The following is a 12,664-nucleotide window of genomic DNA, read 5'->3' as shown; positions in this document are numbered from 1 at the left end:
AAATATTTTAATTTATACAAACCTCAGTCTTCTACTTTTAAAATAAGGGAAGTGCAAATTGAAAGCTCTGTAAGGTCCATTAAATGTGCCTCTGTTTCTGTGATTTTATGTTAGTGAAGCGAGAAAACAGGCTAGGCTGGATTTATTACAGAAGTTTCAGGGGAAAAGTGAGATTGTTCTGATCCTAGAGCATTAGATGAGTTTTATCACATAGGTGGCAGGAGGCAGAGATGGTGTGCTTGGGAGGCCAATGGCACTAGGTACACAAACAGTTGTGGGGAACCAAAGGAAATAAGCTTAGAAGTGGAGGACTTTGGAAACAAGAAAGTGATGTTTGAAGTTAATATAGCTAATCAGTGATTCGCAAAAGTGTGGTCCTGGGACCAGAAATATAAATTCTCCGGTCCCACTTCAGACCCCTTGAATGAAACTCTGGAATGGGGCTGAGAAATCTGTGTTTTAGCCAGACCTCCCGGTGATTGTGGTACATATTCAAGTTTGAGAATCTTCATGGTAAATAATAGAGAGCCATTACAAGCAAGTAGGAAAGTGTGTGTACTCTGGTAGTGAGTGCAGGATGTATTCAGGTAGGAAGAAGGAAATGGTAAGGTGGGATGTCCCAGTAACTCAGGTCTGGAGAAAGGAGCTAAATTTAGATATGGAGAGGAAAAGGCACATTTAAAAGAATTTTCTAGGAGGAAAGAACAACATTTGTGATAGATTAGCTATTGGGAATGAAGAAACAAACAGTTTAATATGAATCAGAGAGTTTATAAATTATGAGAAGGAGAATATTGTAATTACAGATAAACATAGGATGTTGGGAAGGAGAATGGAATAGAAAAAGAATCCATGGTACCATTCACAAGTCATTTCACATCTCAGGTCCTCACTTTCTCATTTACAGTCTCAAGATGTTGAATTTGATAATCTTGAAGTCTTAGTTTATAATAGCTAGAGAAGATATTCGAGCTTATCTCACTAGATGTCTCCTTCCTTCCTTCCTTCCTTCCTTCCTTCCTTCCTTCCTTCCTTCCTTCCTTCCTTCCTTCTTCTTTTATTTTTGACTAAAGACAAGAGAACTCAACTAACTTTCTTAAGATTACCCAGCAAATTAATGACTGAGTTGAAAATAGGGTTTAGTCAAGGACAAATGTTACCTGGTTTACTGTTTCTTTCCGAAGTTTTCTTCCTACTATTATATGTTGAGAGTTGTCATTTTTTGTGTAAATAAGCTAGACATGTTCCTTCATTGGCACAGGATTTTCTGTAAGATAATAGTAATAATAATTCTCCTTGTCATTTATGGAGTACATTGTCAATGTGCTAGGCATTAAGTGCTTCACATATAATAACTAATTTCGTCATCATAAGAAACTTTTGAGGTAGGTACCATTAGTATCTCCAATTTACAGATGAGAAAACTAAGGCATAGTAAGCTTTAGAAATTTTCCAAAAGTCACACATGTAGTAAGATAAATCTGGTCAGTTTGACTTCAATATTCATGCCCTTAACCACCGTGCTATACTGTCTACTGCATTTTAGGAAAAATTGCTTAGTTTTGGCAGTAGCCGGATTCTCTAGGGAAAAGCTCAATGTCTCACTTTCCTTTCTCTCTGGGAACAGCTTCTTTGACCAGTATCCTACTTGCTTTGCAAACTCTTCCAGTTATATAACCTGAGACGGGAGTTTTGCCACAGTTAGGAGTTGGACATTTTCTCTGCCAAGGGCAGGGCAGAGACTGAACACAATCCAAGATGTTGCTTGTGACTATAATAATGGACTTGAGATCTGGAGAGTATCTTATGAAATCATCTGGGCAGATCCAGATGTCATGTGACTTAGCTGTTATCCAAAACAGCTGGTTTTGTCTTTTCTTGATGAATTTTCTTCAGCAATGGAAAGTTGGCCACATTTAGTTCACTATTTCCATGGTTTCATCACCATATGGTTAATAAGTTCTCCTGAACACTTTCTGTTTTTTTTTTTTTTTTTTTGTGGGAGCTTTTTCACACTTAGAGGTGGCTGGCTTTTGAACAACTTTTAAATGACTATACCATTATTTATATCTTTCTTGTTTAAAGCATCACAGTGCCTTGAAGTCACTCCAGGAACTCTTGCTTAGGTCTGGGTATCAGCTTGGGTAAAGCTGGGAGCTTTGGGGCTAAGCGTAAAGTCTCATTATGGGCACCATATAACTGTCACCCTCTGTGATCCTTCCACCTCCCTGGAGTCCCACAAAGGTGTGTGTGGCAGGGGAGAGTGGGGTGTTGATTAGAGAACCCTAAACCACAGTCCTCTGACCTTGTCACAGGAATTCCCTCTTTTCCCTCTCTGTTTTTTCTGCGTATTCCTTTATCATTCATCAAAAGCTATCCTTCTCTTTGGGAACAAGCCAGCATATCTCCCCAGTGAGTTTAGGGTCTTGGAAAACAAAGGCCAGAAATGGGATACTGTCTTCAATCAATACCTGCTTTCAGCCTTACAACACAACTCCCTGAGAGGTAAGAAAGCACAAATGCCTAGCTATCCTGAAAGTCAGAGGAAAAACTGTAAGTAGAGGAAAACCTGAATTAACACCTCAAGACATTAATATTTTATGTTATTATTATTACTTTTAAGAGTTGCTACAGACCACCTCTTTTCTGCCTGTGTGCCAGGAAGAGTGACCTCTTGCCCATGGATGGAGTCCTTGCACCTAATTCAGGGAGCCTGTGATTAAAATGAATGTCCAGTGACCTCACATGGTCTTCCATACTTGGAAATATCAGGGGTGTGGGGAGACAGAGTGTTTCTCCCCCAGGTTATGGAGGAAGAGGATGTGTCATCACGTAGGGCCAGCTCTTTCAACCTGCCCACATCCAGTCTGCATTTGACCGACAGGGAGCAAACAAAGGTGCTTCAAAAATAGACTTTTCCCCACTAACTCAAGTGAGTCGGGGCCTCTTTTTCTCTTTTTTTCATCATTGCTTTGCAGTCCAATACCTTCCTTGCTTTTAACATGTAGCTTTCATCCTATCTTACCCAGTATAAAGTCACCAGAAATTGCTTTTGACTTTTCCTAATTCTCTCATTTCAGTTTCTTTGTGATTTCCCAGGAAAGTAGTGTTTAAGGCATATAATTCACTCATCCATTGAAGAGAAAATGAGCTTAATGCTATCAAATATTATCCCAGAAGTTAAGGGAAACTGCTACAAACTGTAATACTAGGTGGTATAAGATAGGTATTAAATAAGTAGAGGTGATGATGATGATGGTGATGATGGTGATGGTGATGACGGTGATGATGATGGTGATGATGGTGATGGTGATGATGGTGATGATGTTGGTGATGACGGTGATGATGATGGTGATGGTGATGATGATGGTGACGATGATGGTGATGATGGTGATGGTGATGATGATGGTGATGACGGTGATGATGATGGTGATGGTGATGGTGATGGTGATGATGGTGATGATGGTGATGATGGTGATGATGATGGTGATGATGATGATGATGATGGTGATGATGATGATGGCTACCACATACTGCACATTATTTATGTGTGAAGCCTTGTGCTTTTACATGCATCATCTCATGAACTCCACATGGAACCTTTTTACAGCAGGTACTAATGTTTTCCTCATTTTACAGATGATGGAACTGAGGCCAAGAGACATTATACAACTTGCATAAGGTCCAATAGATTGTAAATGGCTATTGAAAACTAGGCTAAATCAATTTATTTATGTGCAACTCTTAGGTTCTTTTTGATAGTTAACTGAAGCTATTTACGGTTAGTGGTGGGTGATGGTTAGTTATTTCTCCACAACTTCACTACCAGCTAATGAAAGCAAGATCACTATATATAGAAAGAAACTCAATTGTTCCATACTTACTTAGGCAGATGGTTATTAACAAGTTGGTGCAAAATATTTATACAACTTGTTCTGTAATCTCAATAAAGGCATATTGTTTGTGCACTGACTATAACTTGTAAATTTCACTGTGACAATAATATTCTGAGGTGGTATTCTCATACCTTTGTAGCTGGTATCATGCAACAAGAAATCTCTGAATCAGGGCCTGGATATAGGACTACTTAGGGATCAAGTCACAGGTGCCACCTCTAAGTGTGAAGAGCTATTTACATTCTTACAACCTTCTTATGCAATGGGTGCGAGTTTCCACTTGTGTCTCCAGTACCAATGACTTCAATATCATTATTATGACTGGAGAGAGCCCATTCCCTAATGAACAAACCTGCACGTAAAACCTCATTGCTAACACGCTCTGCTAACTGACAAGGCATCTGGTGTTGCCTCTATAAGGACAGCTGAGGCACTTACAGCACCACCTCTGGAGTGTGGCCTTCTTCACAAGCCTGCTGAGCACCACTGTCATTAGAGCCAATAGCTGAAGCTAACGCTTACACAGTGTCACACTGTAGAAATTACAAGCAGCTGAAAGGTTTCATTTCATTGTTGGGATTCCTTATTGTGTGTTTGTCTTGCCCAAGTGAAGTATAAACTCTGTGAGAGGATCTGGTCCTTTTGTTTCACTGAGAATTTCTAAACCTATAATAGTCTATGGCACATGGCAAGCATTTAATAAACATACTTTTAATTTGTTGAATAAATAAGTGAGCAAAAGGAGAAGCTACTGAGGTCAGTCTTTTCTATCTCAACTATAATCCTATGAAACCAAGTGAGTAAGCTGGTAGATGGGATCCCTAGTCTTTTACAGCAGGTTGCCTGGTGATGAATTACTCTGGGGTAGTTGAGGTAAGAGCTTGAATATAAGAATGAAAATAGCTGTTATTAAGCAAACTTACCGAAAGGAGAGGTTAGAAAATACTAAGTGCTGGAAAGTTATTATAGACAAATGTGACTTCTATGCACATATTTGATACAACTGACATTGTCAATTCCATTTTTCAGCCATCTTATAGTTTGGCGTGGCTTGTTATTTAATTAATGCTTAATATAAATGAAAACCTAAAGCACTACCAGGGAATGATTCAATTGTGTTTGGAAACAGAACTGTCATTTCTGGAGTTATATCCTAATGCATGAATAATAATAATACCTTACATTCTTTAGCATTTTCTTCATCTTTCTATCATTTGGACCACCAAGGAGTATTTCATATTAACTAACCTAGAGTCATTTTCCACAATGTATCATATGTTAATATATGTCAGGTAAAAAAAAAATACATACTTTAACATGGTATCACATTGCATTAGTAAATTTCTCTTTTATTTTCTGCTAAAACATAAGCAATGGGTGGATTTTCTGCAGTTCAAATAAAAGTAGGTTAATTCAGGAAAATGGTAGATGCCAAACTCATTCTTTCTCCACCAAAATGACCCTGGAGGGCCTTCTCCCCGCACGTGGGAATCAATGTTGATTTTAAGGGGCCATGATGGGAGGATCCTGTGGAGCTGAGAATTTCAGTTGTAGAATTGACCTGATTTTCTACTGATGTTTCCTTATATTCTGCTAAGGGTTTTCAAGATCACCCCTTGTCTCTCCTGAGCCATCTATCAGTAACAAACTCCAATGATCGCAGGTTTTCAATGAGCAGCCGACAAGAAGGCTTTTCCAGCCTTGAACCAAATCAATCTCTCTAGGTGGGTCCGGCAGTGAACACACATCTTCTGGGCTCCCTTCTCTCCATCAGTCTCTGCTGGGGTTTTGTCTGCGTGACTCAGAGCTCGGCTGCAAGAACTCAGCGCATTTCTTCCTCTACTTTTTAGATTCGGCTGCCAGTATTCTCCAGGTGTGGAGTCTTGTTGCTAATAAGTGTTTTAGGAACTCTTATTTATCTTTAACGGGTATTTTTTGGAGCCAGGAAAGGGCATGTCCTTTTAGCTCCCATGGAAACAATGGGGTGCTTCTTCAGAAGGCAGCAGCCAGGAACAGATCTGCTCTTTTTCACTGATGCTCACACCTTCCCACGTCCAGCAGGGGGCGTCTGCAACACAGATTTAAGCTGGATTGTCCTTGACAGGGGACAGGTTGGGACACCTCTTTTGGAAATGTGTTCTAAAACCCCTGTCCTATACTTCCCAGCATTTCTGCATCCTGTCTTCCTTCCTGGCTGTTCCCGGGTATAAGCAACCGCAGAACTAGTCTGTGCCTCAGGGCTAATTCTGCTTCTTTTAAGATTCTGATCAGACTGAGTGACTATAATTACCCTCCCTGCCTCTTCTTATCAGAGTGTGTCCTGTTGTGAGGGACTCAAGAGGATACTGGGTTTCAGCCCCCACTTGTCTATTTCCAACTTCTCTAACAGATGGAAATAAAATTCAGTTAGAGTCCTTGTAGTCATTTAATGACTCTGCCTCTCCCCAGTTAACCAAATCAGAGACATCCTAGACCTCAATGACTTATTTTATGCTATACCCCGATATTTCACCCACCCACTCCAAAATGCAATTTTACTATAACCTAGCAATTCAATTCATTCATTCACTTGCTGACTCATCAATTTATATAGTAAATCTTTATTGCCTGCCTGTTAAGTGCCAAGCCCTGGGCTAAGTGCTGAGACTGGAGTTGTAAACAGAACAGATGTTGACCCTGCTCTTGGGGACCTGACATTCTAATGGGAGAGACAGACAGAAAAATAAATACAAAGAGGTATAATGCAAATGGATAAGAACCACAAAGGAAAAATACAGAGGGCTCTGAGAGTGTAGTAGGGGCAGCAGTTAGAGCATGTGTCTCCCATTATACTGTCTTCATGTTATCACATTTGAGCTCCTTGAGGCTAGGCCCTATGTTCTTTTATTAATATATCCCCTCCGCTTTTATCAATGATTAGAAAAATATCTAGCATATAGTTTACATATACGTGTCCTACATTCCCTTGTTCCACGTGTCTCTGAGGCAAGAAACATCTTTGTAACCCTTGAGACACCTGACACAGGACAGTTGGTTATTGATCAATTTTACTTGAATATAATTGTATTTTTAAAAATTCTGCTATGTTTTTGTTTTAGTGATTGCTTGTACTGTTTTCCACACTTATTCACCTTAAGGTAATAACTTTCACTCAATTCACCAATTAGTAGAAAGGACCGAGGTGGCCCAGGGCCATTTGAAAGCATACCCACACAGGGCACAGATTTAAAATTGCACAACCCTACAATTATTCAAACTCTTTTCAGTTTGAAATCACTGTGTGAGTCATCTAGTGAAAGGATTATCTTCCTCTGAACCTTTAATTAAAATTTCACCCAGGCATTTCCAATGATTTTATTTCAAAACAAGTTTTTCTCTATAAAACCAAAGGATAACAGGTTGGGGGTGAGATGGGAGGAGATACCATTGTTTCTGGTTAACAACCATTAAGGTAATCCAGGCAGGAAAGCTGCTTGGTGGGTGGTCAAATAGAGCCAAGGACTGAGTAGAAATCATAAACACCTTAGAAAGTTTTCTTCTCTGGATGGAGTTGTTTTTGACATTAAATGAATGGCAGATACATTCAGGCTTGTTTTTAAAGGGGGAAATAAAATGGAAGGTTTGAGTTTTTGTTATATTTGATTTTCCTTTTTTTTTGTTCATTCCCATATTTGTGTGTGTTTCTATGGTGGGGCGGAAGAGAAGAGGGGGCAATGAAAACGTTCTCCGGAACACTTAAGGAGAAAAACAAATGTAGTAACACTGTTTATTCCTACGAAAAGAGTAAAATGTTTCAAGTGGTTTGGACTTCAGCATGGGTCAGCTCTTCAGCTTTTAAACTTTTACTGTTTTATAAGAGAGACAATAGTATTATTCACTCACGATATTCTCTCAAACACCTAATTCAACCAAATGGACTTCCTGACTTGTGTACGCTAACATTTTAACGTCCTACATTTGAACCTACACTAAACCATAGAAAGAAGTGTTTTCCAAAGCACTGCATTTCCTTTCTCCCTTACATCCTCGGGCAAATATGAGGAAAAGAGTAATCTGATGCTCTGGTTTTTTTCTCTACTTTGAGGAAGTGGAATCTGATTTTCTATGGGCAATGTTATAAATGGCTGATTTCTAGATTTTTCCACAAAAAGACAATTTAAATAGTGATATAGATAAAATTATGCGAGGGTTCTGATTCATTCTGGTTTTAAAAGTCTTTGTGGCATGTCTTGGAGAATTTAACCACCATTTATAGGCAGTGTCTTTATGGGAAAATGCATCCTGAAAGAGTTAGCAAAAGAAAAATTTGAAACATTTATAGGATAGGATGCTACCTCTTTATGTAGAGACAGTCTCTGAAGGCATCTTTCAATAGTTTTATCTCGTTTTACTTTTCATACCAAATTTCCATCCTTCCATCAGGAAGGGGAGGCAGAGTGAGCCAGCTTCATCTAACATGGCTTTCTGCTCTCTCCAATCACACTGTACGCTCCAGCAATGCAGAACCACTTTTGCATCCATTCAAATGATACGCACATCATTCCTCTTCCTACCCAGAAGTCCCAGTCTTTTCTTGTCCACCTGGCTAACTGCTATTCTACCCTTGCCTCTTCTGAGAAGCCCCCCTCACTCACCCTTGTGGACATTGGGGTCCTCCACCAGTGCTCTGTTGCTCACCTTTCTGGGCATTGGATGCCCAGAGAGATGCTGCTCTCTGGGCATCTTCTTCTTGAAGAGCTACTTGTGAGTGTTCTCAAGTCTGAGACGTCAGTAGGCTATAAGCACCTTGCAGGCAAAGACGAAACTTATGAGTGTTTGTCTGTTTACCGTGTACTGATGGCACAGTAAACATAATCAGGAGCAAATTAGTAATGAGTACGTGAAATTTAAAAATGCTCAACCCCTTCGTTCGAATAACCTCCTCATGGCCAACTTAGTCTTTCACTAGGCAACCAAACATGAATATCTCTCTGCCTTTTACAAAAACAAGTGGCTCAAATGGAGCCAAAGAGAAAAAGAAAAAAGAAACAGAAGTTAGAGGGGGAAAAAGCAAAACAAAAATCTAAATAATCAACCAAAATACCAAGCACGTGACAAACATTCATTGGACATTCATTAGATAATCTTTATCTAAATATTGGTGAGTGAACTATTGGGTCAAATGAAACTCAAACAATTGCTTCATGCCTTCCCCTTATGGGTAGGGAGTGAGGGGCATGTGGAGCCAGGAGGAGAGGTATTACAGATGGAGTTCTTCAAGGTCTGGGTGGGATATTGTGTCCTGATGGGAAAGATGACCCTGGTGTTTCTGGCTGTAGTACTACACACTGGCCAGCAGAGGGTAGCCACACGTATTACATGCATTCTGCCCCCCACTCCCCCGTACTGTTTTCTTCATCCTTCATGTAAATATAAAATCAGCATTTCTTGTCTCCAGAGGTAGAATATGGGAGGTTGTGGATGTATTAATTCTTAGTAACATGTGGGAAATGTTCGAAAGTTTAATTTGGTATTCAAAGCTAGGGAACATGGCTTGAGTTTGGTTGGGAAAAAATGATTATGCATAACTTTGAAGAAGTAGTAATATATGCCAAATGCTGCTCTAAGTGATTCACATGCATTAGCATATTTAATCATCACAAAAAATTCTATAAATATGGACTGTTTTATCAGTCCCAATTTCTGGGCAAAACACCTAAACAGTAGATAATTTAAGCAAATTGCAGAGCCTGGAATCAAAGTATACCTATTCTTCCTCTCATGTTTTATTAATATATAAGCTCCCTCAACAGAACACTCTCAGTTTCAGCCACAATGCTGTGCTCAGCTGAGCTTGATCTGCTGTAGTGTGGTACCTGAGTCGACCTACACCAGAGAGCAGGTCCTAGGGAAAGAACAGAGGCAGGAAGAAATGAAAAGGAAAAGACACAGTGGAGGTGACTAATTCTAAATCATTGTTTCAAAATAACATTTTCTATACTAAAGGAACCTATGATATGATTGAATACTTATGCTTTTTAAAGTTATACAGTACATTTCCTTAATTTTTTCTGTAATATCCATAATTGCTAATCTCACACATTTTATTTACTTAAATTTTCTCATCACTGTCTCCGTGTGAATGGATGAGGAGAGTGTGTTTATAGTAACAACACCATCTGGCCACAACATGATACCTAAGCCCATCAGAGCTCTGTAAGACTTTGGTTATGATCAGCATGGACTGGGAGATAAATGTCAACAGATTTGTAAGGAACAAAAATCAAGATATTTTTAGTTTACTTTGGCAAATATTTTTGAATATTGACTCTGCTGCCAAGCTTTGTGCTATGCACATGAGTTAAAAGGTATTTAAGACTCAATTCCCACCTGCAAAGAGTTCTATCCAGCTTGGAAAACAGACACATAAATCAATAACCATAATGCAATGTGATAAACTCTATCTTAAGAAGTATGTATGAAGTGCCAAGGTGACAGTGAAAGGATAGCTTTTTGGGTCTCTCAATATGCAATGCCTTGTCTTATGGATTAATGCTTAAGATTTGCTTGGATCTTTTTGAATGCAGACTTGTGATAAAATGATGGGTAACTTAGGAGATTAGTTTTGAAATTGGGCATGAAAACAGTTGCATCCTAGGATGGAGAAGTGCCCAGAATTCTGACCACATTTATTCACTAAAATGTTGAAATAGAAATGAGTAATAAATGCTGTTAGTCCGTTGGTAATTAATACTCATCTATTGAAGGCTTGCTGCATGTAAGATACTACAACAGCCATTGTGGAACCATGTGCAAGGGGCTGGAAAAAAATCAAATCCATATAAAAGAAGAACACTTTACAGAGAAGTAATCATCAAGAGGAATAATTTAATTTTATGGCTGGAAATGGCTGAAGAAAACATCTAGGTTAACTCTGTCATCTTACAGATGAGGGAACTGAGATCTGGCAATAAAACATGATTATTCTTTCAAATGTTATATGTCTAATTAATGGCAGAGCTGGGACCAGATCCCTCAGAAGACTGGTAGGCAATGCAGTGAGTTCCACCTGTGAACTTAAAGTCAGACAACTTGGGGTCAAGTCCATTTCCATCACATACTGGCTGGGTTACCTTAAGTAAGTTATTTGAATTCTCTGTCATTAGTTTCTTCACCTGTAAAATGGGAATATTGTAGTATCTGCCGTATATAATGTGAAAGAATACATATAAAGCAATAAAGATTAAGATGAGATAATGCATATTAGCCAGGGACATACTAAGAGCTTCATAAATGTTCTTAAAATTCATGTGTCCCAATTTCTATATTAGTATTCTTTCTGCCACAACAGTGAAATCAGGTTTTGTTCATTTTTGTTTCTCTGACACAGAAACAAGTCTCTTTTTTAGATCTTTATGCTCATGTGGTGTCCTTTTCCCCTCCTACATCTCTTTCAGGGCCAAGGAGATTAAGATCAAGTTGGGAATTCTCCTCCAGAAGCCGGAGTCTGCTGTTGACCTTGTCATTCCATACAATGAGAAGCCGGAGAAACCAGCCAAGACCCAGAAGTGAGTCATGATTATGGATTCCACTCTTTTTCTCCAAGGATGGTTATTCTTTAAATATATAGCCCCATTCCTCCTCTGCAGAAATGCCCCCTTCAATGACTCATTGAAGATCATAAGAGTCCTCAGAGAGAGTTGGTTTGTAAATAGGATTTTTTTTGCTCTTTTGTGTATAGAACATAATATTGCTTGCTGGCATGATGCTTAAAAACTGAAGCTAAGGCCACATCTTGGGACATCATTGGAGAAACAGGCCATATCTTATGAAATGGCACCGGCCATCTCATCAGTTATTTACCACACAGAAGTGTGGTTAAAGGATGTGCTGTCCTTGGGTCAGGTGAGCATTCCTGATCCAATTAATTATGATTTCTGGATGCTCACCTGCTCAGGAAATAGCCAAGACTGCTTCCTCAACAGGGAGATATAAGTGGGGACATTTCGCTCAAGAAGGGGCTAAGATCAAGGCAGACAATGAAGACTAATGGTTTCTTCTCCAAGATATTGTCCCTTCAAGGTCCAACAGAGGGACAGAAGACTGTTCCTTGGTGGAGGAATGAGTACTTGACCAGATACTTCCATTTAATGCACATCAAGCAATTTCCCCCCAGTCCATAAATTAATATTCCTGGCAGGACTTCTGTAGTCCCTCACCACCTCCCCTACATATTTCTGTCAATTTAGGCATGGAGGGAAACTATAATTCTGAATATTCAAGATGTTATGGCAGTGAACATAGCCCACAATTTCACTGGCATTACTTTAACTTAATATTCACGATGTTTACTGTCGTTAAGTAGCTACACAGCCTGGCATTGACTAGACAAACACACTCCATCTTCCTTTCAAAACAGAGAGACCGCTAAAATCAAGAAAGGACAGTGGGAAGAAGAAAAGCCAAATGTATTCAGACCCCTTCACCCTACTACCTAAAAGCTTTGAGGAGATCACAGAAGTGTGATAAAAATATAGGAATCCCTTTTAACCATTGTTTCTTTTAAAATTTAACATTTGTATAAGAGCACATTCTCCAAATGACCTTCAAACTAATACAGCCGGATTGATTGGGGGATAGAGAGACGGGTTATTCCTTTTAAATCTTTTTTCATCAACCTAAGTGGATATTTCCATTCTCCTTTTATTACTTCAAAGTGATCCCAAACCGGAAGTGAGGCATAATTGAGTTTTCTGCATTTAGAAAAGGGAAACTAATTCAATGTGGAG

General features: G+C 39.2%; 1 protein-coding gene across 1 annotated transcript in view; it reads left to right on the top strand.

The window, feature by feature from the left end:
• The window catches only part of RGS5 (regulator of G protein signaling 5), a 60,705-nt gene that overhangs the window by 14,929 nt on the left and 33,112 nt on the right, over positions 1-12,664 (top strand). Inside the window, exon 2 of the mRNA XM_057728271.1 lies at positions 11,333-11,443. Coding sequence (XP_057584254.1) covers positions 11,333-11,443 — 111 coding nt within the window. The remainder of the gene's footprint in view (positions 1-11,332; positions 11,444-12,664) is intronic.

This window comes from Hippopotamus amphibius, chromosome 3 (genome assembly GCF_030028045.1).
Source record: "Hippopotamus amphibius kiboko isolate mHipAmp2 chromosome 3, mHipAmp2.hap2, whole genome shotgun sequence".
In the NCBI taxonomy this organism is placed as follows: Eukaryota; Metazoa; Chordata; class Mammalia; order Artiodactyla; family Hippopotamidae; genus Hippopotamus; species Hippopotamus amphibius.
Note: the sequence above shows the minus strand (reverse complement) of the source record. Positions and strands in the feature narration are given on the sequence as shown.